Raw genomic sequence first — 27240 nt, 5'->3', positions numbered from 1 at the left:
TTCCTCGCCCTTGCGGGCATACACAGCCAAATTACCATCTACCCCCAGTCCAACCACTGTCATGGAGACAGGCCAAGGAAAAATCCGCGCGTGCCATTGAGACGTTTGCAATGGACGAGTTCTTTAGCCGCTAGCGAAATTATGGTTTTACCCCCTTTCGCTAGCGCCCACGGGGAACCACGGGGAGGCGAACTCGTGACGCGACGCCTCGCGTCCACTAAGCGAAGACCTAGGAGAAAGGATGGGAGTTGGGAGGGATGGGTAGGGGTTTGGGGTAATTAATTGGTGGGGACGTGAGTCGTCCCCTTCTGGGTCCTGGGAGGTGCAGGTGTTTGGAGGTACCTATGTGAAGCCCTTTAGCCAAAGGGCTTCCCTACAGAAGTCGGAGAAAACCTGGAATGCCTCTGGAGACGACACGAAGTGTTGTGCCGCTTCCGGCCATTTCCAGTCTCCGGTTGGAACTACATCGCGGAGGGCTTCTCTCTGCGGTTCGAAATTGGGGCAGTCGAGGAGGAAGTGATCGACCGTGTCCGATCCGTGACCACACACGCACTCCTCACCGTCGGAAACTCCGTACGCGTGTAGGCGCGATCGGAAGTGTCCGTGGCCGGTGAGGACTTGCGGTAGATAGGGACATCTAGTGTGAATCCGGTCGCCGCGAAGGTGACACGGATATGTTTCCTCGCCCTTACGGGCATACACAGCCAAATTACCATCTACCCCCAGTCCAACCATTGTCATGGAGACAGGCCAAGGAAAAATCCGCACGTGCCATTGAGACGTTTGCAATGGACGAGTTCTTTAGCCGCTAGCGAAATTATGGTTTTACCCCCTTTCGCTAGCGCCCACGGGGAACCACGGGGAGGCGAACTCGTGACGCGACGCCTCGCGTCCACCAAAGCGAAGACCTAGGAGAAAGGATGGGAGTTGGGAGGGATGGGTAGGGGTTTGGGGTAATTAATTGGTGGGGACGTGAATCGTCCCCTTCTGGGTCCTGGGAGGTGCAGGTGTGTGGAGGTACCTATGTGAAGCCCTTTAGCCAAAGGGCTTCCCTACAGAAGTCGGAGAAAACCTGGAATGCCTCTGGAGACGACACGAAGTGTTGTGCCGCTTCCGGCCATTTCCAGTCTCCGGTTGGAACTACATCGCGGAGGGCTTCTCTCTGCGGTTCGAAATTGGGGCAGTCGAGGAGGAAGTGATCGACCGTGTCCGATCCGTGACCACACACGCACTCCTCACCGTCGGAAACTCCGTACGCGTGTAGGCGCGATCGGAAGTGTCCGTGGCCGGTGAGGACTTGCGTGGTGTAGTGGTTCGGTTTCGTCCACTTGGCCGCCACTCTCTCCTCTATGCTTTTGAAGAAGGCGTAGGTGGTGCGGCCCTTGTGGGAGGAATTCCACATGGATTGCCACACCTTGTACGCCTCGACCGCTAGCCTATGTTTTGCATCGTCGGCCCCCGCCGGAACGACGATGCTACCTAATCTGGCGTCTTTACCTTTACGCGTCTCGTACAAGGCTTTGGTTTGCCTGAGCTTAACGTCAATGGGTACAGCACCGGCCACCACGCACACGCTGTCCCACGATGATCGGCGATATGCGCCGGTCATCGCGATGAGAGCGCGGCGCTGTGCGGCTCTCAGCACTTTGAGCTCCCCCTCCGTGCACCGGTCGGCCCACCCGGCAGCAGCGTACGTTGCCACCGGGATAAAAACCCCGCGGTACACGGCGGAGAGCGCTCCAAAGCGGAGCCCCCATTCACGCCTCGCCAGTCTACCCAGCTTCGCGAAGAGCGAGCCGACCTTGTCACTTATGTAGTTGCAGTGGGTTCGAACACCCATGCCCCTATCAAAGTGAACGCCGAGGTATTTGACGAAGGGTTTGAAACTTAAGGGCTTACTTCCGATCCGAATGGTCGGTGGCCTTTTAACTAGGTCTAATTTTGAAGCGCGGACTGCCGTGCGTTTACGGTCTGGGCGCGATCCTCCCCGTCGGCCTATTTTGTCTCTCTGAATATATCCGCTGCGTAGGACAATTGCCTCGGATTTCTTCTCGGAGATCTTTAATTTTGCTGATCTGCACCAACTTAGGATCAGGTCAACAACTCGATGACCCTCGATCTCTAGGTCTCTACGGCAGTTTCCGCCCACGAGGACGATGAGGTCGTCCGCGTAGGCGACGAATCTATTCTCAACTGAGGCCTCGAGAGACCTCAGGAGATCGTCGAACATCAGGTTCCAACACGCCGGACCGAGGACGGAGCCTTGTGGGCACCCCCTCGTCGCGCGCTTGGAGACTCTTTCCGTTCCGACGGTGATACTGACTTTGCGGTCCTCGAAGTAGTTGGAGACCACTTCGAAGACGTTGCGCGGGCAGCCTCGATCCCTAAGACTCTTCAAAACTAAGGGCCACCAGACGTTATCGAAGGCTCCGGAAATGTCGAATAGCAGCGCTATCACATGCCGATGCTCCATGGCATCAACCATGCGGCGCAGCTCGACAATTGCATCTTCAGTCGACTTTCCGCGCATGAAGCCGTACTGTCTGCTGGAGATGCGTCCCGTTGCCATCGCCGTCTGTTCGAGTCGGCTCTTAAGGAGCTTCTCGAAGGTTTTCCCTACGACGGAGAGGAGACAGATCGGTTGGTAGGACTTCGGGTCCTTCACGTCCTTGCCCTCTCCCTTCAGGAGCACTCTGAGGGAGCCCTCCTTCCAGGTGGGGGGAAAGACGCCCCAACGAAGGCACCCGTTGAAGAGGCGAACTAATTGTCCTAACACTATTTTCGCGGCGGCCTTCAGCGCTCGGACCTCGATGAGGTCCGGCCCTGGTGCCTTGTCGTTTCCAAACGTGTGAATCGCATCCGCGACCTCGTCCGGTGAAAGCGGAGAGGCGTCCGCGGTGTTTGGCGCGATTCGCACGTTCTCCCTAACTACTTGCTGCGCGGGCGTGTCGTCTTCTGTCCGGTCGTCCGGGACGTGTGCTTCCAGAAGGGTGTTGGCTGTTTCTACCGCGCTCATAGTGTTGTCGTTAGCTCGCCGGAGGGTGCTGAGCACCCTCTCGACACGGAACTTGTTCGCTTGCAGCTTGTACACGATGCCCCAAGGCTCCGTGTTCCCGTGCGACGACACAAAGTTTCGCCAACTCTCGAATTTCGCCCTCTTCACCTCTCTGCTGTAGTTCCGCAACGAAGTGCGGTACTCCAGCAGTTTTAGGAGGCGTGAGGACTCATTTCTTTCCTTCTGGAAGGCACGCCTCTTTCGGTAGACAGCCTTCTTCATGCCCGTCAGCTCTTTCGTCCACCACGGATTGGACTTCCTAAATCTACGCTTTCTCGGCATTGACGCGGTGCAGGCATCTTGTATGATGTCTGTGAGCGTTTCTGCCATTCCTATCGTATCCTCCGCTGACTCCAGGCTCAGGACTTCGAGCCTCGATCGTGAGAGATCGGACAGGGTCTCGGAGAATCGCTCCCAGTCGGCTCGACGAGTGTCGAACCGAGAGTTCGCGGCTCCGCGATTCCCCGTCGCGGCTCTGGGTGCCCGCAGCCTGATGTCAACGGCGTTGTGGTCGCTGGTCGTCCACGCACACCTTACGTTCCAGCTCCTGATGAACGGAGACATGGAAGGCGACGCCAGGGTTACGTCGATGTATGACGACCCCGTTGGCGTCCAGAAGGTAGGTGGCTGAGCTGCGTCGTTCACAACGTCCATGCTAAACGCCGCAATCAGAGTCTCGAATTGAGCTCCTTTCTCGTCTGTGCCCCGGGGGCTCCAGAGCGAGGATTGCGCGTTAGCGTCTGTAGAAACTATGAGTCTCTCCCCCCTCAGTGCGCAGAACACCTTCTCGAGGTGGCTGAGGTGCTTTTCAATTTCGTCGCTGTGCTGAAAATAGCACGACACCGCGTAAAATGAAAAGCCGGGTGCTAGCACTTCCGCACAGACGCAGTGGGAGTTGCTGAGCTGCGAGACGAAGACCATATCGAAGTTGGGGTTGCAGACCGCAACAGCCGCCCACGGGGGTTGTGGTTCGGCTGCTGCCAACCTCACTCCGGACCCTAGACCGCTAATTTTATATCGCGCGCCCAGTTGGCTGACGTATGCCTCCTGCAATAGCAGGACGTCTAGCCGCTTCTGGGCGATAAGCTCGCGGACCTCTCCGTTAACTGCAGCCGAACGTCTCATGTTCAGCTGCAGTATCCTAATGTCGGGGATATTATTGGGTGGGGGCCTAACAACCATAATCAGTTCGAGAGAGCGACTGATTAATGGCAGCTATGTACGCGGGGCAGTCCTTGCTTGTCACGAGGTGGGAGGCGGGTTTCTTACCCCTGACACAGTTGACGCAGGTGGCCGGTTTCTCCTTTTTCGGGCACGTCTTGATTCCGTGCCCCGTCTCCGCGCAGTGGCCGCAGGTCTCTTTTTCTGCTTTGCAGAACTTCGCGGGGTGGCCGAATCCCTGGCACTTGTAGCACCTGGTCACGCTGATGTGGTCCCGGACCCTGCAGCAGCTCCAGCCCACATACAGCCTCTCCTTGGAGACCAGGAGGTCCCGGGCACGCTTGCTGACCTCGAATATCAGGTTGCAGCGGTCCCTGGTTTTATCACCGCTCCTGTACACTAGGTTAATCTCCTTGGAGAGGCTGGCCGCTTCCTCTTTGCTGAGGTTCTGCTGCAGGATCGCTGCGGTCGTCTCCTTGGGGTCCTCCTGGGTCCGCGGGACATCGAAGACGATGATCCGCGGGTTCCGCTTGGCCGGAGCTCCTACGATAAAACCGGCAGCTTTTAGTTTTTGGTGCGCCATTAAGGTTGCCACGTCGGTGTTCTTCGACGTGACCAGCGCGATTCCGGAACCCTGCACCCTGCGGACGCCCCTAATTTGCAGGCCGTCCGCTCTCGGCGAGACCAGCTCGAAGACCGCCTCCTTTGTCTTCGAGCTGTCCTCGTACTTGCTGGTGTCAGCCGGCGTGATGATGACCACGTTGGGGGGGTCCTGCTTCTGTGTGGACCTGGCTGCCGTAGCGGACCTGACGCCGACGCGTTCGGCATACGTTGTCGGCTTTTTGGGGGCGGCGGCTGCGGCGGCGGCGACGGCGACGGCTTTGTCCTGGAGCGCCTGGCAGGAACGCTTGCTCTCCTTGGACTCGGCCTGGGCGGCCTCAAGACGTCCCTCGAGTCTGCTGCTGAAAACGAGGGCTTTGATAAGCAGGTCGTTAAATTTCGCGGCCTGAGCGCACAGGGAGTGCACCACAGTGGACGGGATGTCGTTGCTGGGCAGCGTTATTTCGCTGGTGAGCTGCCTGAAGATTTTTGCAGCGCTGTCCCTGAGGGCTGCCACGGTCGTGTCCTCGCCCTCCGAGTTGACCCGGCTCGGCTCCTCTGTGGTCTCCTGCGTCGTCTCTGCTGTAGTAGATAGGGACAGATGGAATCTCGTTAATTCATTTATGCGCCACACTAATGCGATGACGACGAATTTGGCTAAACCTGTGCTAATCAGATGGAGTCGCCGTCTTCCGCGGGAATTAATTTACTTTTTGATGGGACTCAAGTCCCATTCTCTTAATGTTAGTGGCTGCACTTGATACCTCCAACTGATTTGCGCATTGGTAGCTATGGAGTTATTTATTCTGTATTTTTTTTTTTTTTTTTTTACTACCTCGATTTCTTCGGCCACCTGCACCGAATCGTCAGCAAAGGTCAAGATAGAAACATTTTCGTCACCCATCATAACGCCCTCCGTTGTCTCGTCTATGGTCTTCATTATGTGAGTCGGCTATGATGCTAAAAGTCTGCTTGACCCCTCTGTTCATGACCAGTCATCGTACATGTCCCTAATATACTTTCTGATGATTGCCGGAATGCCCTTAAGCACCAGCCTATTCTCCTTAGCTGAATGGGGGACGGTATCAAAGGCTTTGGCTGTATTGACGATAGTCACCACGTCACCTGTTTTCTCTTTCGTCACTCTCATGACCCTGGCCAATATGGAAATGTTAAGCCTACAACCATCCTTTTTTTTTGTGACAGTCTGCGGTACATATATATAGTACGCATGGCCCGATGTCTCAATCCCCAGTTCGACTTGGCAATCTTTGCTAGCGTATTCAGCGTTCGCACAGACTTAGCACTCAAGTACTCAACATGGGAATGAATTTCCAGTCCGTAATCGAAGTACACATTATGATACCTAACGGAATCTTTCTTGGCGATACTCCGATCACCTACTTTTACAAAAGGCGGCGTTTCTCTATTGAACTATCCTTTCAAGAACACCACCTCGGTTTAGGCTGCAGACATTGACAATTTTTGCTGGTCGCACCAGCGAGAAATGATGTCCGCCACCAATTGGAGAATGCTTTCTAGATCTGCGCTGTTATTCGCGTAGACCAGGACGTGCAGATCGTCTGCATAGGCTACGAGCCCGCAAGCAAGTCCGGTGTTCGATAGGAGATGCAAAACCTTATCGAAGATTCAGTTCCCATAGCTCGCACCGAGAATCGATCCCTGTGGACAACCTTTGTTGACTTTCTTCCTCATTGCACCGCGATCAAACACCATAGTCACCACGCAGCCGTCGAAGTAGTCGATCATTCGACGAAACAGTTTCTTTGGACAGCCTCGCTTACTCAACGCGTTGAGTATGCTCGACCACCAGACATTGTCAAAGGCTTCAGCGAAGTCGAAGAGCAGACCCATGCCATACTTTTCTTCACGACTGGACACAAGCTCCCTCAGCTTTACCACGGCATCAGTCATGGATCGCTGCGGCCTGAATCCGTATTGCTGATCGGAGGCGTAGTCTGGGTGCCAGAACAAGTTAGTTAATCGCATCACGATCAGCTTCTCCAAGACTTTACCTACTGTTATAATGAATCGAGGCTCGTGGTATCTGTTTTGATAATTATTTAATAAGATATGATGAATACAATTAGGTTGTCTCTTCATGGACATTTCTAGTTGCTTAACCCTTTTAGCACCGAGCGAAAGAAGCGTACCTAGGCGAAGAATACCGGGCCGAATCGGCGAATTTGTAGAGGTTTGCGAAAATGCTCGTAAAAACCAAAGTAGGCGTGATATTTACAAATTTCAAAAAGCAGCATATTGCGAAAGGAGTGGAGAATAAATCAATACCAATGAAGTTTCGATATTTGTTAAAAAAAAAAAAAAAAAAAAAAAAAAAAAAAAAAAAAAAAAAAAATCATAAGAATAACATAAGTATAAGACATAATGAAAATTGTTCAAAGCAATTTCTCTTTTTCAAAACGTAATTGCATATAGAAAAAATCATCGTTTGGTCATCGCTTTATATATATATATATATATATATATATGGTAGTATGGTGTATAGACATTGCATTTTGCAATCATTTGCAATGAAATAGCTGGTGTCGGATATCAAAACGAAAGGATAACGCAACACGTTATCCTCGTTATCATCGAATATGATGCACAGCAAGCGTCAGACAAATCTAATACCCAAGAGGATCGTGCAGCTGGTAATACGTCACTAAAAAAATATAAATGTTATTATAAATATTTATAGTTAGTTCTCTGTCCACTAAAAATGTGTAATGTTTCCGTATTTTTACTTACATAAGCCATTTATCCGCATTGATGCTTACTTGTGCATACACCATGCACCCCTTTATTGCAATGATTGCAAATTGTGCGCGATCTTCGCACAGGCCCTCCATCCACCCTACTACACACAACGCAAACCTTTTCCCTCCTTCCAGGAAGTTTACGGATACCTGGGACTGTGGAATCTCTCGATGTGTGACCCAATGAACTTCCTGGATCCATATTTTTTTCAGCCATCCATTCTTCTGTGATCGACTGAATGATACTGGTTATAAATTCGAGTCGAGTCATAACCTTTCCTTCTGGATTGTGTTTGTATAATATGTATGCATTCAAGACCATGCGAGAGAAAATGGAAAATACCACTTTCTTCCAATATTTCACCGTTCTCCTTTCGTCCAAATATGAGTAGACCATCATATCTGAGACATCAATGCCTCCCATATATTTGTTATAGTCGCAGACGAGTTCTGGTTTTTGAACTTCCGTTTCCTGATTCCGTCTTCGAATTACAGTTGTTTTATTTGCGGCTGTTCCATTACGTTGACAACAGTAGTATATTTTTTTTTTCTGTGATTTCTTTTCTCTGTACGCTAATAGAAGTATTTCCCGATTTCTTAGGTACTTATATTCACCCACTTCCAATTTTTGTTTGAGCTGCGATGGAATATGTTTTCTGTTACTGCGCGCGCGCGCGTATGGTTCCGGATAAAAATGTATTCTTCTCATACAGAGATCTTGCTAAGGGGATGCTCGTAAAAAAATTGTCGACAGTTACATGGTATCCTTTCATAAAGAAGTTACTCATACTGAGTAATTTTTCTATTACTACTTGAGCGAGGCTTTTTTCTTTTATTTCCCTTTTGTCGCGTTGGTCCTTGGCTCCCCGATAACAAAAAAAATGACAAACAATAATGTGAGACCGCATCGGTAAGCATCCAAAACTTTATGCCCCATTTGTGGTGCTTTTTGTTTGGCAAGTACTGGGTCAGTACTGATCTACTTTTGGTGCCTACTAACGATTCATCCACGCTCAAGTGCTGATTTGGCGAATAATAAAATTTGAATTTGCTATTTGCATGAGTAACGACAGGTTCAAACTTAGCTGTTGGGTCGTATTCATTGCTATCACGTGCTGGTAGTGTACTATTGTCCACAATATGAAAAGATTTGCTTAGTAACTGAAATCTATTCCGGCTGAACATTTGACCAAACCATGGGATATACCGATAATTCCGTGACCAGTAACTAAAAAAATGTTGGCCTACGGGTTATTCCCATTTCGAGCAAAACGGCTATGAATGCTTTCAACTCTTTGATTGTCGTTTTCTTCCAGTTTAATGTTGTAGATCTATTTGCTGGTCCAGCATTCTCGAAAAACTGTTCTGCGTACCGATATGTTTCGAATCTCAACATGCTTAGAAATTGGTACGTAAAAAATAAATCGAAATATTCTATTGGTTTGGATATGTTCGGTGGCAAATGTTTAGGGCCGGGTATTTCCGAAAATAACGGGCGCGGGTTATATTGGCTATCGTTTTCCACATTTACTTCCCTGAAATTGGTGAAAGATTCCACACTACCACTCTCGTCATCCTCATCTTCCAATTCTTCTTCGCTGGATTCACTATCGCTATATAGCATGCGATCACACCGACGGCTTGGCGCGAATAATTCGTCATCACTGTCAACTCCTTCTTCAGCTATATCTAACTCGTTAACAATTCGCACTAATTCTGCCTCATCCATGTTCGTAACAGGATATAATTTTTCCAAAAAGGTAGCAACAAAACTGACATAATTTTCTACTGCTAGTTGTGTTTCTATGAAAACGATGACGGCTTTGGAACACTGACTGCACGTTCGACGGATCAAGAAAGAGTGAAAAAGATTTTAGGCTCGCAGCTTCGATACACTGGTGCCATTTGAGTTCTCTGATAACTATCATAAACATCGTAAAGATTGCGACTACGGTCCAGAGAAAGTATCTCGTGTCGACGGATATCCGAGGGATATCCCGTGTCCCGTTTCTACCTTATCACTTTGACATATACAAACCCTCGGCACGAAACAACATAAGATATAACAAAAAGTTGATCTAATAAACATTTTTTCACTTGTGTTGCATCGAATATGAACCATTTTAACATTTTATGAAGTTATACTTAAACACAGATCTTTTGTGATGAGTATAATAAGACTCTAATGGAGGCGCAACGATATATCGTCGTTGGTATTTTTGGCTCCCATGACCACGACTGCTCTTACACTGTCTTTGTGCAGTGCTCCGTCGGAAGCAAGAGGAGCCCTACTTCACGGTGCATACATGTTATATGGCGCGTGATTCAAAACATGATTGTGGGTGACATTGTAATATCCATTATTTACAACACCTACTACCGAGAGTAAGCAGATTGTCCTGTAGGACTCCGTCCTAGGTCTGCCAGGCCCTTTCAGTATCGTAATAATGGACCTAAATTTCCATCTAGCAGGAAAGATTCCGTGTTCTAGGCATCCATTGTAGAGTCGGAGGAGTTCATGGTGGATCATTCGACTCGAGCGTTTTGAAACCTCCGGCTCAATTCGGTGAAGGTTCAGATACTTTCCGCTCTTCAGTCGGGTTGACCGCCGCGCTAAGCATCGAGTGAGTGAAAGGAGTTGCGTTCTCTCTTACCGGCGCGGAAGCAGCTTTCCTCCTGACGCGCACATGATTCAGAGAGTCGTTCTCGGTCGAGTCGTCTGGAATTAGTGGTGGAGTCCCAGTCTGTCGTGAAACCCAGGGCAGTACGAATGTTAGAGACGACTGCGCCAATGGTCATCTTCTGCCTTGTGATCTTATACATAACGACGCAAGGTTCTAGTAGCTCTAATAGCGGCTTTGTAGGTCTTTCTCTGTTTAAGATACTCGGTCCTCGTGGCCACCTTCTGCTTATCCGAACATGCCAGATTCTGGGAGGCTCGTCTAAGTTTGCGGACTCGCCTCTTCTGTCTTGTCAAGTCTGCAGTCCAACATGGGACGGATTTTGAGTGCCATCGCTTGGTTGGCATTGAGGAATTACACGCTTGGATGGTCGTCTTTTGATCTTCTATGCAAGATGTTCGACTTCCCCTCTATTCAGTGGAACTGGGGATAGATTCCTCTTGCATCACAGCAGCGCCTTATCGGACTTGTTTGCGCTTTCGAGCCGGTATCTCGGTTTCGTCAATGCCTATCTTCAAAGAAAACTATCACTTGGTGATCACTAGTCTTCAGATCCTTGCGGACTTTCCAACCTCGCACCTTGTCGCATACATCAAGTGTAGCTAGTGTGACGTCGATGTAAGACTGTCCACTAGGGCTGGAAAACGGCTGAGCGTTTCCAGTCTCGTTCAAGACAACCAAGCCATGGCTCACGATAAACTCTTCGAGTTTACGGCCTCTCGCGTCCGTCTTCGCGCTACCCCACAGGGTTGTTTTTGTGTTGACGTCGGCGGAGATAATGACTCGGCTGTGCCTCAGTGCATTAAGAGCTCTCTCCAATCGTGCCAGACCGGATTCAACTTCTTCAGAGCATTGGAAATACTGGCTGATCAGAAAGAAACTCCCAAACGAGCCTGAAATGCTAGCACAGGATATATGCGTGTCGCAAAAGTTAGACACCTTAACCACGGTTAGATCCGGGCTTCTGATCCCTATTGCAGCCATCACCGGATTACCTGCCGTGATCAGCCTCGTTCTCAAGCCTAGCCCGGGCACTGCATCCCGCCAGCTATATGGCTCTTGTGCGAGCAACACATCCGTCCCTCTCTTATGGATTTCAGTCCGAACCTCGTCGGCCATGTTTCGAGCCCGCTGCATATTATGCTGCATGATTCGAATGACTCGTGAACGTAGTCGGTGGTTTGTACTAATTATTCGTATTTTGTTCGGGATATCTCCAGAGCTAGCGCTTCCTGATAGGAGGCGCAAGCCGGGTCCCGGGACTTGTGCTTGTAGTCTCGCCCTCTGTCCTTAGAGCAAACCAGAGGTTTGATCTTCTTGTTACAAGCGCAAAGATATGCCCCTTTTCGGAGCAGTGACCGCATACGTCCTCTTTGAACTTGCAGCGCTTGCTTGCCCGAAGCGCTGATACCGATAGCACCGTAGTACCGAGACGTTGTCCTGCACGCGGCAGGAACTCCATCCGAGGTACACCCGGCCACCTCTCTGTTTCAGTCGCAGACGGATCTGCGGATTGACGGCCACAACCCAGTTAGCTGTCTCCGGGGTCTTGCCAGCCATGTGGCTGACTCTATCCCCGATGACACATCTTTTTGAGTCATTTCGCAGAGATTTTGCTTCCATAGACAGGAAGCAATTTCCTCCTTACCCATCTTCTTCAGGACGTCGTAGATTATGATCATCGGGTCCCGTTTGATGAGTAGGGTGGCGGACAGCCCCGCATGCTTGAGCTTTTTATTCCCAACGAAGGCCTTCAGGTCTTCCTTCTTCTCGACGGTGATGCCACTGGGGTGGATGCGTCGGACTGACTTGACTCGGATGGCCTCCTTCGCTGGTTTTACGATGGACAGTACAGTCCGCTTATTTGCGTCGCTACTCTGTCCCTTTGTCCTCCGGCGGAGAGTTGCGCACCACGTGTTGTGGAGGCCTTACCGCTTCCGGAGAAGCTCTCTTGCAGTCGACCTTAGCCACTTGGGCGTAGGTCGGCTGCACTGCATTGCAAACCGTCTTCGGAAGAGTTCCCTTGGACGGCCCAGGTCTCGCATTGCACTCACTACGGCAGGACGCGCTTTTAGGTCCGCCCTGACCGCGGCGAGCTGCCTTTCGACGAAGCTGTTCCTTTGGACCAGCTCCAGGACCAGCTCGTTGAGTGCCTCAACCTCGGATAGGATGTTCGATCTGGACGGAGATCGACACGGGTCGAATGGAGAAGGTTCGCATCTCGGATACCCTCCCAAAGGGTTCGTCTCGAATGAGATCGAGAGGCAATCCCTTGCGCCCGGAGATCGCCCCCTTCGACCTCCTGGCCTGGTTTTCGTGGGCTTTGCCGGTGGGTGCGTCCGGCTTCGCTCGCTTTGATTTTTTGGTGACGATTTTCCAGCCGTCACCTGCTGGGACTTTGCCCTCCATCTTGGGTTTCTTCCCGGCCTTGCGGCCGAAAGAGTCCCTCGACGCGGGTGGGGCCACCACGTTACCGATTTTCGGCGTACCTTCAACCGTGGTCTCGGTTATCACCGAGACCGCTCGCGTGTGTGCCACGCACATCTCAAGAGCCACACGAGGGTTGACGACGTTCAACACGATCGCGGGCCGCTTGTCAATCGCAGACGCGGCGGTTTGGGTAGCTGTGGTAGCCTCAGCACCTCTGGCGACGGCTTCACTCCTGCTGGAAGCTCGTCCCGTCGACATTGAATGCTTTTTTTATTTTTGTAGTTTTTGTGATAGTACCCATCCTTAGTACTATGTCTTCATCCAGTGCGCTCCCCGGCCACCACCGACACACACACTTTGGAATCCGCCATCAAGCTGTTTATTAGAGAAATATGAAATATATTATCAATAAGAAACTTATCCATTTAGTTGAGGATGCTTCTGTTGGCTGGAATTGTGTCTCACGATGTCGAAAGGCATTGATCTCGTACAACGTAAAGCTGATCTTTCAATGCACTGTTACCAAACACTGATCACTTCATTAATTACTGATAATCCGAAACACTTGTGGATATTACGAAAGATGACTAAGACGCGTTCTCGGCTGATCGTTTATACGACGCGTTCGCAGATAATCGTTTATTCGACCCGTTCGTTCGGCAGTCAACGTTTCACTGTCGAAAAATTCAAGCCTCGACCGTGGGCCCCTGTCCTTCGTCGTTCGGCCGTCCGAGAAAATGACACCCGATACCATTTTCCTCGAAGGGCTGTTAATTACGTTCTAAGAGCGCAGGGTACCGTTGATGAAAGAGGGTTAGCCGCAGTTTACATCCCTGCATATCTTGTTTATTTAATATGGCGCCGTGCCCGTTGTCGTCGTCGCCACACACCGAAGATCTTAAATCGTTGAGGTAGCCTATGGAGGGGTGGTGTGTTTTCTATTGAATCGTTTAATCCTTCATTAAAAATTGGTGGCCCTGAAAAGGACCGACTAATGCTATCGATAATATTGTTCAAAATGCCGACCTCCGAACACCACTCGGTACGGCTTACAATTTGTCGTTGTATTTTATCCAACATTTCTGTTGTTATCTTTGCAACAGCGCCGTGAATTCGGCTTATTATATCATCAATGCTTTCTATTGCTTTTTTGTATACTGTATCCTGGAAGTAGACAATATTGATTTAAAAGAACAATAAAAAGATGCAATAATAATTTGAAAATGTTCATTGCTAAAATTAGTTTCAAATAACCCCAGAAATAAAAATCCGTCGGATTTAAATCGGGTTAAACCTGTGCATGGTGTGACCGAAGCGCACGCGGATTCTCGTCGCTCCACAAGTGCAAACTATGGGCATTAAAACACTCTTCTCTTGTGAACAGTGCTTCATCTGTCCATAAAATGAATTTGCAGAATGATGGATTCCGCGCTACTTCTCCCAGCAGCCATCTTGAATATTGGATCAGTTGATCGAAGTCAGAATCTTGCAATTTCTGCACCCGTTTGAATTTATGCGGGTGCTTCAAGTTGTCTTTTAGGATGCGATGTACGGTAGTACTGCTAACACTAGAAAGAAAAAAAATATATGCAAATGCATAAACATTTAAAGATCATGAACATTTCTTGTTAGGCAAATAAAAATCATGGTTATTTTAATCGTGACTTGTTCTAAGCGGAGGCTGATTCCTCGTACATTCTCGGTGCCGTCCTCCTCTATAAGGGTTTGCGCTCGATTTTCTGATCGGAGGGTCCGCGCAGAAAATGATCTCCCGGCCCCCTTATCGTTTGATGCCGTGATGCCGCGGTAACGTACGTACAGTAAATAATAATAAAAATAAAAAAAGTAAATAATAATAGAAACGCCGTGCTAACAAACGTACAGTATATTCTGTGGACGTACGAAAATTTGGGTATTCTTCCCGCAATCTTCTCACAGTAGCAGCTGCATTTCCCTTGCACTGCGCGAATATTATCTGGTACTGTTCTTGTGTTAAATACATTTTAGAAATCTTCACGACGTATTCTCTAGCACTGTTGAACGCTTTGTAGCCCTCCTTCTTATGTTGCGAGCCCATTATCGTTTCAAAAACAGACAAGCGTCGTAGTATCGTCTTATGCCGTCACCCAATTCGACATTCGTTTAAAATGTTGATTACCTGGTTGAACTAGTTCACATTTAGAAAGAGTACTTTTAAAAACTTGTAATTCCATATAATTACAGTGGGCCCTTGAGTTTTGCACACAATGGGTACCTGAAAATGTGTGCCCATGTTGAATGTTCGAAAGTAGAGGGATTTAAAAAATAAAAATATGCACCAAATACTGTGTTTCGAATCAGGAAACGGAATAATTGAATTTTGCAACCAAAGTAAACTGGTGAAAGATAGTATATTACAAGTTTTGGTTAAATACAATTGTATATGTACTAGTGAATCTTTTCTCATCTCAGAGCAGTAATATTTTTCCTTTAATCGATCTAAGGTTTCCGTTACACCCTTGTGACCTGCGATTAATCTACTGCGAGCTTCTGTTAATTTTCATCGAATTTGTTCTGCTGATGTGACAATTTTATCCGTGTTCGTAGGTTGTGGCAAAACTGGGCTAATATCTGTTTCGTCTCCATCAGTTGAACTGCTGTTCTCCTGGGATGAAGATTCGTAATCAGGTATAGACTAAGTTATACTTGGTTCACTGATCTTGGCAGGTGATATTATTGGTAGATTAAATGGCGTAGATGAGGCGTCTGGGATATTGTAGATGACTGGTGTTTGTATCATTGTTTCTTTTACTCTTGGCTTGGCTGTTATCACAGTTTCATCTATTTTATTGCGTTTGCAAAAGCTGCTTAGGTCGGCGATTATGGTACTTTCATCTTGATCTTCGGTGCTCATTAAGAATGCGGGTTGTGGATGAGTTGGTGTGGTACCGGCGAAGAGGATGTTGTGATTCCTGTTGAGAATATTTGCTGCTGTCTTAAATTCCCACGTTTTCGACGATATGTTCGACGCTCCTTTTCTGTGGATGAATAATTATTCTTAGGCGAATTTAAAGTACGTGGAGGATAAGCTATCAGTAATTCTGTACCGACTTCTCCTTGGCTTAATACTGCTCCTACTCCAGCTTCATAGAGTTCGTTTCGAAAATCTTGAAAACTCTGTTGCTGTTCTTCACGCCAATTAACCTGATTTCTTTGTCCAAAGGTTTGGTTAATGTTTGTGACATTAGTGTATAATATCTGACTAGCTTTTTTTTGCTTTGTGAATGTATCCCGGATTCTACATAGATCGCGCTCTCAGTTTATCTCACTGGTCGGCTGGGGCTCGTAACCTTGCAAGGATATGCAGTGACTCTCATTAATACTCGGACACTTTTTAGAACACAATATCTTTTTTAAAACTAGAATGAACGATTTGAACTTGCTTCTAGATTATAGAGGGACCAGTACAGAGTGTCTCAAAATTATGGTATTTCCGGGAAATGTGGGATTCCTGAGATCATTTGAAGTAACTTTTTCCTTTACAAAAATGTTCTCCGAGGCATCGTTAACGAGTAATTAACGAAAAACGCTGACCAATGAGAAGCTAGCTCGGCTAACGCGAGGCGGGGCAGCTAACAAGGGCGCGAAAACCAATTCCGTTTATTGGCTCGGTCGCCTCGTGTCAGCTGATCTTGGCCTCTCATTGATTACTGTTTTTCGTTAATAACTTGTAAATGAGAAGCCGCGGATCGCATTTTTGCTGATGAAAAGGTTGCTTCAAAAGACCTCATGAACCACTCACTTCCCGGAAATACAATAATTTTAGGACACCCTGTATACTAAACAATAACTTCGTTACAATTTTACGATTTAAAAAAAAATTCAAGTCAGTAGGTATATAGGTTGCGTTCTGCAATCAAGGGTGAGGGGAAGGCTGAGCCGGGGGGGGGGTAAAGGGAAGGAAGCATCATCGTGAGCGGCACGCGTCGTGTGGAGGGGGGAAGTCACCGATAAGGAGTTTTGCGGTTTTGCATCCGGAGAGGTTCTCGGACGCCTTACCCGGAAGTTGCTTATCTTGCGAAGCGATATCGGGGATTTTGGTTTCGTTTATTAGATTTCTTAAAGTATGGTTTTTTTATCTCGGTATAATATTGTAGCGAGCGAGCGAGAGAGAGAGAGAGGGGAGGATGCAGCGGTTGTTCTCTCTCTTGCAAAAACGATGCATGATTTTTCTCGCGCGACGCATTTATAGAAGTTTGTGGTTTTGTATCCGGAGAGACTCGCGGATGCTTTACCCGCGCTTGCGAAGCGATATCGGGGATTTTGGTCTCATTAAGATTTCTTAACACGTTGAGCGCCACGTCAGCCATCGGTGGCTGACACTGGACTTTCCGTTCAGGCCGCGTCAGCCATCGGTGGCTGACACTGGACTTTCCGTTCAGGCCGCGTCAACCATCGATGGCTGACAGCGTGTAACATGAGAACTCTAAAATTTTACACTATTTTACGGAATTACAGAAATTATATTTAAAATTTACTTAATTTGGTATCATTTCAGGATTAATGGGATTCATTGTAACATGGCAAACATAAAAATGGTTTTCCTTTACAAGTATTACAAAATGTTACAACACGCTTGGTCTTTCTCCTTGCCATCACTCTACCATCTTTTCTTACATTTTTGTCATAACACAATTTACAGTACTTTCGAACTTCAGAGACTTTTCCCGATTTTCTTTCGAGTTTGTGTTTTTTTCTGGATCTTCTTGCAATTCTGCTCGGTGGAATGTTTTCTTTGTCACAACTTGTAAGATGGACTGCTAATTGTTTCCGAAATTCGATAATGTTAATTTTTTTTCAAAGAAATCTTATCTGAGCGGGCCAAACGGTAAAGAAATCAAAACAGACTTGACGCGTAACGTGTTCTTTCAAAGAAATCTTATCTGAGCGGGCCAAACGGTAAAGAAAACAAAACAGACTTGGCGCGTAACGTGTTGAACCAATACCTATAGGTATCACGATACAAACGTAAACTATCTTTTATTGCGATCGGAAACACCGGCCTTACAATACCAGCGCGTAAAAGCGGCGCGCGTGGCCTGAACGGGATTGCTTTAGAAAAACGCGTGGCGCTCAACGTGTTAAAGTAAGTTTTTTTTTTATCTCGGTATAATATTGTAGCGAGCGAGAGAGAGGGCTGTATTGCAGCGGTTGTTCTCTCTCTTGCAAATGATGCGGACAGAGAGAGATATTTTTTCCACTTTGCAACGGTTTGTTGTCACATCCTTTCCATGATTAGTGATTTTGGAAGTCTCCTTATCCCCGGTTTTTTCTTTGCAGTAACGATGTGGACAGAGAGAGGGAGATATTTTTTTCTCTCTCTCGTTTACTGTTTTTGCATATTTGCTTTTCCCTCTGCAGCGAACATTTTATTCGCTACTGAGTTGGGAATTGATATGGAATTTGAACGTGTCATTGTTGCAATCGTTCGCAACGTCGAAGAAGTTTGTGGTTTTGTATCCGGAGAGACTCGCGGATGCTTTACCCGGGAAGTCGCTTGCGAAGCGATATCAGGATTTCGGTCTCGTTGAGATTTATTAAAGTAAGGTTTTCTAATCTCGGTTTTTTCTCTTGCACCGCATTCTCTTTTGCAGCAGTTTCTCTATCTTGCAACGATATGGATGGAGAGATGTATTTTTCTACTTTATCGTTTTGGAGAGAGAGTGAGATGGATTATAACGATGTGAGAGAAGTGCATGTGTGCATGTTAATAAATAGACGAAGCCTAATGCGGAGCAAATCAAATCGTTGTTGTAAAAGACAAAGTGACAGTGAAAAACAGTGTGCTAGTGAAAACTTAATAATTATATTAAAAAATCAATCATATCGCGAATAGACTTTATTATAGATATGGACGGATTTAACGTAAATAAGCAGTTTCTTTGTAAAGAACTAGCCATCGTAAATGTGCGCACAGGCTTCGCGTCTCTATATGAATTCGAGCTAGGCGTCCAATACAGCGATTTAAGTGAAGCTGATAGAAAGTCTGCATGGTACGTCACGAATTTCATTCATGGGATTCCTTTCAAAAATTTTTCGGGGCAAAAGAATTATAATCAGATAGATATTTCGACATTAGTTAAACTTTTTATTCGCGGCTTTAAGGATCCCGTAATCGCGTATAAGGGGGGTCATATTGAGAGGGATTTGTTAAGCCAAATTGGTGTGCGACATGTTAATTTAGAATCTTTTAGTTGCCCCAAATTCGAAATTTTAGCCGCGGACCCGAAGTATGGGCCAATGGACCCACCATGCAGGCTTCATTGTTGGACGCCTAGTTCAACATCAAAGCGGAGGGTACAGTATCACTGTGCCCTCACCGAGGTGCGCGTCTTTCGCAATTGGTACCAGCAAGGTAATTTTTTTATTTTTTATTTTTTTACAATTATTTTTATGCTGCATTTTTTGTAGAAATAGAGCGAAAGACGTAAGTCTGTGTGCACTCCTCAGCGAGGTGCAAATCTTTCACAATTGGTACCAGCAAGGTAATTTTTTTTATTTTTTATTTTTTTACAATTATTTTTATGGTGCATTTTTTGTAGAAATAGAGCGAAAGACGTAAGCCTGTGTGCACTCCTCAGCGAGGTGCGAATCTTTCGCAATTGGTACCAACAAGGTAATTCTTTTTATTCTTTATTTTTTATCTTTTTACAATTATTTTTATGGTGCATTTTTTGTAGAAATAGAGCGAAAGACGTAAGCCTGTGCGAATCTTTTTTTGGTCGAGGTGATGTCCTCGGGAGAAAAAATTGTAACAACGTGCCGATCGGTGTTGATACGATGGATGAGAAGAGGTATGTATAATAATTGTTATTTAAAAAATTAAAATTAATTTTTTTAATAACGATTATTTTTTAATTAACAGCGTCTTCTTGAAGAGGAGGAGGAGGAGGAGGAGGAGGAGGAGGAGGAGGAGGAGGCTTACGTTTGTCATCAACGGTTCAGTATCACTGTGTCCTCAGTGAGGAGCGCGTCTTTTGTCAGTAGTTCATGGAAGGTAACGTATTTTTTTCCTTTTTTTAGTTACTATTATTTTTCATTTCCACGATACCTTTTTCTTTGCAGAAAGAGATAATGACGATGATTGATTATCGACGCGAGGAGGATAGACTTCGAAGTTTCGAATTCTGGCCAATTGAATATATTCAACCGGAGGAACTTGCAGCCGCAGGATTTTACTATCTGGGACAGGACGATTTTGTCGCATGTTTTGCATGCGACATCGAATTGCATCGGTGGCAACACAATGACAGGGCCATGTCGGAGCATCACTTCTGGTCGAGGAATTGTCCATATGTACTGGGGGAAAATTGCGGCAACGTGCCGATCGATGCTCATCCCACAATCATTTCAATGTCACCATCAAGAAGCGGTGTGGACGAGTGCGGAATCTACGATTATACCATGGATGAGAAGAGGTATGTATGTATAACAAATGTTATTTTAAAAGAAATTAAAATTTATTTTTTAATAATGATTTTTTTTTTAATTAAGAGCGTCATCCTGAAGAGGAGGAGGAGGAGGAGGAGGAGAGGGGAGGAGGCTTGCGATTGTCATCAAGCGCGTTGTTCTTCGTAATGTTCAGACTCGCATAATTCTTCAAGGTCGTCGTTGTACCGGGATTTCTGGACCGATCGATTTCCACTCCGTTCAGTTCGTAACGTATTTCGTCGAACATAAACGCCACCGCATTGTTGTCTAGAGCTACCGCGTCGTTTGCCAATCCTCCCGGTAGGCTGAGTCTTCCCTCCACGTATAGGAAGCTTTTACACGGAAGAGTGTACAAGTCTTGATGTTGAATGGGTATTCTTATCTCATCGCTGTTTCCAAACGTAGTGTTGGCGTACGGATTGTAGGTGTGCAGTTCGATCTTAGTTATTCGATTGTCGAAGGTCGGTGCTTCGGAGATGTTCAAAATGTCGTACGACATGATGCGAGTGCGTGCGATTACTTGTTAACGACAAATCCCAAAGATTGTAGATATTTAACGTTTCGTGCAGTTAATTTCCTCGTCTTCTTCTCCTTATTATTATTGTTATTATTATTATTATTTTGGAACGATACACCGTCTTTGAAGCTTGGCGTATTATTGTGAATTAGCATGACGTTTCTTTACCGAGGTTATGAGATGGTTCGACGAACGTGCAATCGTATCGTGATTTCTTCGTTTCGAAAATCAATTAAACGTCCCGACTGGTCCACAATGCGAATCGTTAAATCATCCATTGACCGTGTGACGATCGGAAGGTAAATGACTCGTGCCGGCGTTTCCGATATTTTATACCCTGGCGACACGTTGGGCACGAATTCGTGTATCGTGTGAACCAGTTTCCCGTTATCGTACGAACCGGTGGTTACGTTGCATTCTATTCGAATAATATTCGTATTAATGATATTCACGGGGGTGTCCGATATATGCCATGTGTTTGGCGATAAAACACGATTCATAGAGAATCCTAGAATAGGACCCACGTTATTAGGCTTTGTAAAATTTATCCTATATGCTCTTTTAATTTCGCTTTTCATAGTATTGTTGTTCGCTCGCAAGATTCGCTCTTATCTTTGGCTGCAGGATACCGCGTGCTTATCTCGCGCCTCAAGTAAGCGTTGATCGCCTCCAGTTCATACGAACCATCTGGGATGCTTATCTCTTCATCTTTGTCGTCGAAATAAAATTTATTGTTTCCAATATTCGAACTGATGTTTGGTATTGTGTAATAAGTTTGCAAATCGAGCAGACCCAGTTCGTAGTTGGCATTGCTCAGATCTATAGGCGGGAAGTACTTGGACGATAAGACGCTACTTCTTCCCGATAACGTGAATGTGTAGGACATTCTTGCAGCGGCGGTAGAATGATTAAAAATGCTATGTCAGAGATTCTCGCAAAAATTTTACACACAATTGTCCACATACGCTTTCGTTGTAATTTTGATAATTCTTGCGATTGTATGAGATTACCACGTTCGGTCCGAAGTATCGAATTAATTCGATTGGTGGTTGAAGATTTCCAAAACTATCGAAGTAGCTGATTCGCGACTTCTGCTTTATATATGCGACCCAATGTGTTCCTGGACCATGACTGCTATCCAGATTGACTATTCCTCGTTCATTTATCCATATTTTATTGGGCAATGCATCAAGCATGAAAACTCCGCGAAAATGTGGTAATTTTCTACAGACAATTTTCAATTCAAGATCCGTCGTTGAGTTATCTACTTTTTTCGTTTCGTCTTCCTTTTTTTTTTCTTTATTCCTTTCCCACGCTTGTATGGTGCAAGATACACTCCACGGCCCTCCATGGCACGATTGTGTCGTTCCAATTCTTCCAATTGTTTCTTCGCAGCTTTCGCCTCGTTTATCGTTTTAGCCACTGCAGCAGTACCGCCTGACAATGCCCCGTTTGGCAATTGGTAGAATTCTTCCAATATTGTAGCTACTGTAATTCTTCTTCTTCTTCTTCCCCTTAACCGCTCGTCGACCCTTCTTCCTTATCAGACCCATACCTAATCTTGTCAGGGAATGTCTTTTACCAGTCCGTAACGGTATACAGAGCTGTTTATACCAGTCTGTAGCAGTATACAGAGCTGTTTATACCAGTCTGTAGCGGTATACAGAGCTGTTTATACCAGTCTGTAGCGGTATACAGAGCTGTTTCTTACCAGTCTGTAGCGGTATACAGAGCTGTTTCTTGCCAGTCTGTAGCGGTATATGAAGCTGTTATGTCAAAAATTCTTTGATTGATAATGAACAAAAAAAAATGTACGTGCGTTAGTTACATGGAGATGTGCTCTATCATTTGAATACGAGAAGACTGATATCTATGATGCTTGAGTTCTCGTATAAATACCTTATCGTTCGAGAAGAAAATTTAGCATAACAAAAGACAGTCGAGAGAGAGCATGCGTTTCGTACGACAGTCCTTGAATATCCGGGTTCCGACCTACCGCACGTTCGATGACCATGATGAGATAATTCGGAAGCATGGGCCATTGCTACCATTCAACCAAAATATCAATACTTGAACAACTTGTTCTCGCACGTGGGCAAGGACGTAGGTTACTTTGCCTATTCGGACAACGCGGACGTGATTCCCCCGGCGGATGCTCGACCGAATTTGATATTTATCTTCGACGACGTTGCTTGTGATGAACAGGACGTTATGAGAGAATATTTCGCGATGGGCAGACATTCGCACGTCGATTGTTTCTATCTGTCGCAATCATACGCGAGAATACCCAAACATTTGATTCGCGACAATGCCAATCTATTGATTCTATTCAATCAAGATGCCATGAATCTGCGACACGTTCATCAGGATCATGTGAATACTGATATGTCGTTCGAAAGTTTCAACGCAGTTTGTTCAAGGTGTTGGCGAAACAAGTATGAATTCCTTGTAATCGACAAAGACAGCCCTGTGAACCGAGGACGTTACAGACGCGGATTTAACGAATTCGTCGTGCTGTGATCCAGCTCATTTGGACGGTAAGAGGTGTCGGTGTCACATCGTGCTCCCATTCGATATGCGTCCGTCAAAGAAAAACCTGCGAGCTGCCATCGTTAAGGAAATAGCTAAGACCAGTGACGTCATACGTAAAAAGAGTTTAGCCTTGAAAGTTGGGAAAATGGATGTACAGTCTAACATTGAGACGAATTTACGTCCAATCGTGGAACCGTTGAAACAGCTGGTTCAAGATACAGCTACGGAAGCGAAAGATAATACATCAAATGCTGACCGATCGTTGGATTTGCAAACACAGCAGTCGCTGTTCTCTGTGAAGAAGAAGAAGAAGAAAGTGGAGAGAGAATTTATTAAGAAAAAGAGGACACACGATGAAGCGGCATTAACTCCAAGGATGCATTTGAAAAACAAGAAGAAGAAGAATAAAGTATATTCCCCCATCGGTGTCAGCGATGACGCCGACTATGTTGACGATGACGACGACGACGACGACGACGACGACGACGACGATGATGCGAACACCAATATGGTGCTCGAACCAACACCTTCAATGCATCGGGAGGTAGCTTTCGAATCATCTCCAACGGCTGCAACATCGTTGAAATCATCGGTGCGAAATATTTTGAGAAGTCCTGAAAAGCATCGCGACGAATACGAGCATTTGTTCAGTAATCTTGGACCTTTAGCGAGCGAATACTTGAGAAATTTCTTTAGCGGGCCGCCGAAAAGTCAGGACAATGTGTACGGAGTGTATTTTCATAACAACAAACTGATGCTTGGAAACGTTGCGTTCGACGTGGAAAGCAACGATGATATTGTTATTAATAAAATTAGGTACAGAGGAACTCCAGGTCTCTACGAATTGACATTTAAAAGAATACCCAACGAGAACCTGTACACCGAGAATGATAAGGAAATTTATAGAAACATTCTCATCGCTACGCATGCGCACCGACGTGGTAATCAGATAATGGGAAACAAGGGCTACAAGTACAAAACTATTATAGGACCAATGTTCTCAGCATTACGTGGAAAAGGTATAAATATTCCAACGACGATGATGCGTGTAACCAACAATCCGGTCGATTATGTGCATTGGGATGACCCAAATGAGCTGGTAGATCGTTTGAAATTGTTGATTGCATCGAAAAATGCTGGCCATACCAACCACAACAATGAAATAACATCCATAATCGAAGAACTTCGCGAACCTGGATTGATAATAAATTAAATTGCTCGAATATTTATTAAGTTAGTGACGAATGAAATGCCTGTTGGTAAATTTATCAAATGGTTCGATAAAATGAGTATCCGTTGGAATTGCTGCGAAACCAATCAAACGTTATCCGTAGATGAAAATTGGGAGGACAGATTTAAAAATATTGAGTTCAGACTCGACGATATTTGTCGACAAATACAACAGATCGAGCAACAGCAAGATCTACTCGAGTTGTTGGTGTTAAAGAAGAAGAAGAAGAACAACAACAAAGGAGAAGAAAACAACTAAACCGAGAAACGAAAAAAATTAATAAATTTGGTACGTTGTATAAACATAGTACGCCTGAGTCGAAAATATTGGCAGATATTTCAACTTTTTATTCGATATGTAAAAATTATGTACACAACAATGCCATATGCTCGATCGGCAATTTGTACGATGCGCGAGGCGCTAAGATCGCTCGTGTCGCAAATCCTACGACGAACGATGACGCGGCCACCAAACTGTACGTCGATCGCGTTTCAAAGATAGGCGACGATACAGTCACGTCATCGCTTCACGAGTACATGCAGAATAATGCGATGTGCTTCTCAACGGAATCGTACACAGCTCGAAACAAGAGGATCAAACATTTGGCGGAACCGCTTCAAAACGATGACGCGGCCACTAGATCGTACGTTGACGATGTATCGAAAAAAGGCGACGACGAGCTTCGTAGAAAAATAACAGCTAACGAAAAAATGACAAAGGGTGTCGAACAGGCCGGTGTAAAATACAAGTCCGAACTCATGGATAAAATAACGGCTAATGAAAAAATGACGAAGGGTGTCGAACAGACCGGTGTAAAATACAAGTCTGAACTCATGGATAAAATAACGGCTAACGAAAAGTTGGCGAAGGATGCCAAACAGACTAGCCTAAAATGCAAGTCCGAACTCGTGGGTAAAATAACGGCTAGCGAAAAGTTGGCGAAGGATGCCAAACAGACTAGCCTAAAATGCATTCCGAACTCGTGGGTAAAATAACGGCTAGCGAAAAGTTGGCGAAGGATGCTAAACAGACTAGTGCGAAGTGGAAATCCGAACTCGTGGGTAAAATAACGGCTAACGAAAAGTTGGCGAAGGATGCTAAACAGACTAGTGCGAAATGGAAATCCGAACTCGTGGGTAAAATAACGGCTAACGAAAAGTTGGCGAAGGATGCCAAAGAGACTAGTGCGAAATGGAAATCCGAACTCATGGATAAAATAACGGCTAACGAGAAACTAACGAAAGATATGGAGCAGACTAATGAAAAATGGAGGAATAAAGTGCTGGCTAAAATATATAATTTTCAATACGACAGTGATCAGAAAATTAAATCAATTGATTCAGATAACGATGAAATTAATGTGAAAATTGATAACGTATTTTCGGTATTGGAGCAAAAGGTTGAAGCGTTAAAACAGAATATGAAAGATGAAACGGACAGCTCAATCGGTAACCAACTACAAATCTTTGAGGAAAGTTTTCGTGGTAAAATGAAGAAATTAGTTGCCGAGGAATGCCTCAAGTTCTATAAATAACATGCTTTTGCAACGATTGCATCATTTTTGCTGGTGATTACGGTGGTAAAACATCGATTGTCGAAAGAAATTGGAGCAACAGCAGCAGCAACGATGCGTAACAGCAGCAGCAGAAGCAGCAAGAAATCATCGTCTCGTGATTCGCTAAAGCAGACTATTCAAGACATCGTTGCGAATATAGACACGAAACATGAACATCACAAGGACAATTCAATCAACACGAAGAGTTTCAATAGATTTATGTTCGATCTGATAAATACGATAAGAAAATACGTTCTACACGTATCGGACGAGAATGACGAGTTCGATGCATTGGGTCTACCTATAGAAAGTATAAAAGTTCCTATTAACACGAAGAAGTATGTCGACAACGTTATCAACGAGAGGGCGGTAATTTTGAACAGTGACAACGAATTTTTCGATGCAAAATCTCGAATTATTCGATATTTGGCAACTCCGGTTTTCGCCAGCGACTCGGCAACAAAAAGTTACGTTGACGACGCGATCGATTCGTTGAAAAAAACATTTACGTACGACCTGTATGAAACTATCGACGATGTTCACTCGATGAAACGCGCGGTCGAAACTCTCCAAAAATTCGTGACAAACGACGAATCCAATCACGAGAATCTGAAGAAACATGTTAAAACGTGCATCGAGCAGAATAATAAAAGTATCAATGAAAAGCTACGTCAAAGATTTGTCGAGCTCGAGGATAAGTTGTTCGAAATAATGAAAGCTGAGGGTATCGTGGATCGAGAAAAATTGAATGCCGTTGTGAAATTTGCTGGCAACATCGAGCACAAACTTGCAAGTGTGGAACACAAAGTTAACAGCAACTGGCCGAAAAAGATTGATAACCTTGAAAATCACATATCAAATAAAATCCGCAACTTGGAGGAAATTACGAGCACTGGCAAAGCGAATCAGGGAAAGTTGGCGCAACTTGAATTACTCGTAGACGAACTGCAAAATAAATTTACAGTAGGCGGTTTTGAAACTGGCAAGGAATTGGATGAGAGGTTCGAAAGGCTTAATACTGCTATGTACAAGAGATTACTCGAGCTGACTGGAGAAGGGAACATAGTCGCGAAATTCGAACAGTTACATAAATCTTTATTAGAGAAATTTACCGAAATATACGGACAAATGCGACGTATCGAAGAACAGCAGCAATACAGTGTGCGCGTCGCTTTCGAGGAATTGGATTCTCGTATGAGACTTCGTTTCAGAGACTTGTTGACTGTAG

The 27240-nt window shown here is 45.7% G+C and overlaps 1 protein-coding gene across 1 annotated transcript; it reads left to right on the top strand.

Annotated features, from left to right (window-relative positions):
* Window positions 1–19702: 19702 nt before the first annotated feature.
* Window positions 19703–24440, top strand: LOC143260258 (uncharacterized). Its single transcript, XM_076525173.1, has 2 exons — window positions 19703–19743; window positions 19812–24440. Exon 2 carries the CDS (start codon window positions 23270–23272, stop codon window positions 24437–24439), a length of 1170 nt encoding a protein of 389 aa, XP_076381288.1. The 5' UTR covers window positions 19703–19743; window positions 19812–23269; the 3' UTR covers window position 24440.
* Window positions 24441–27240: the final 2800 nt, after the last annotated feature.

The sequence above is a fragment of the Megalopta genalis genome, chromosome 11 (genome assembly GCF_051020955.1).
Source record: "Megalopta genalis isolate 19385.01 chromosome 11, iyMegGena1_principal, whole genome shotgun sequence".
In the NCBI taxonomy this organism is placed as follows: Eukaryota; Metazoa; Arthropoda; class Insecta; order Hymenoptera; family Halictidae; genus Megalopta; species Megalopta genalis.
The sequence above is the reverse complement of the archived record's forward strand: the minus strand, read 5'-3'. Positions and strand labels throughout refer to the sequence as shown.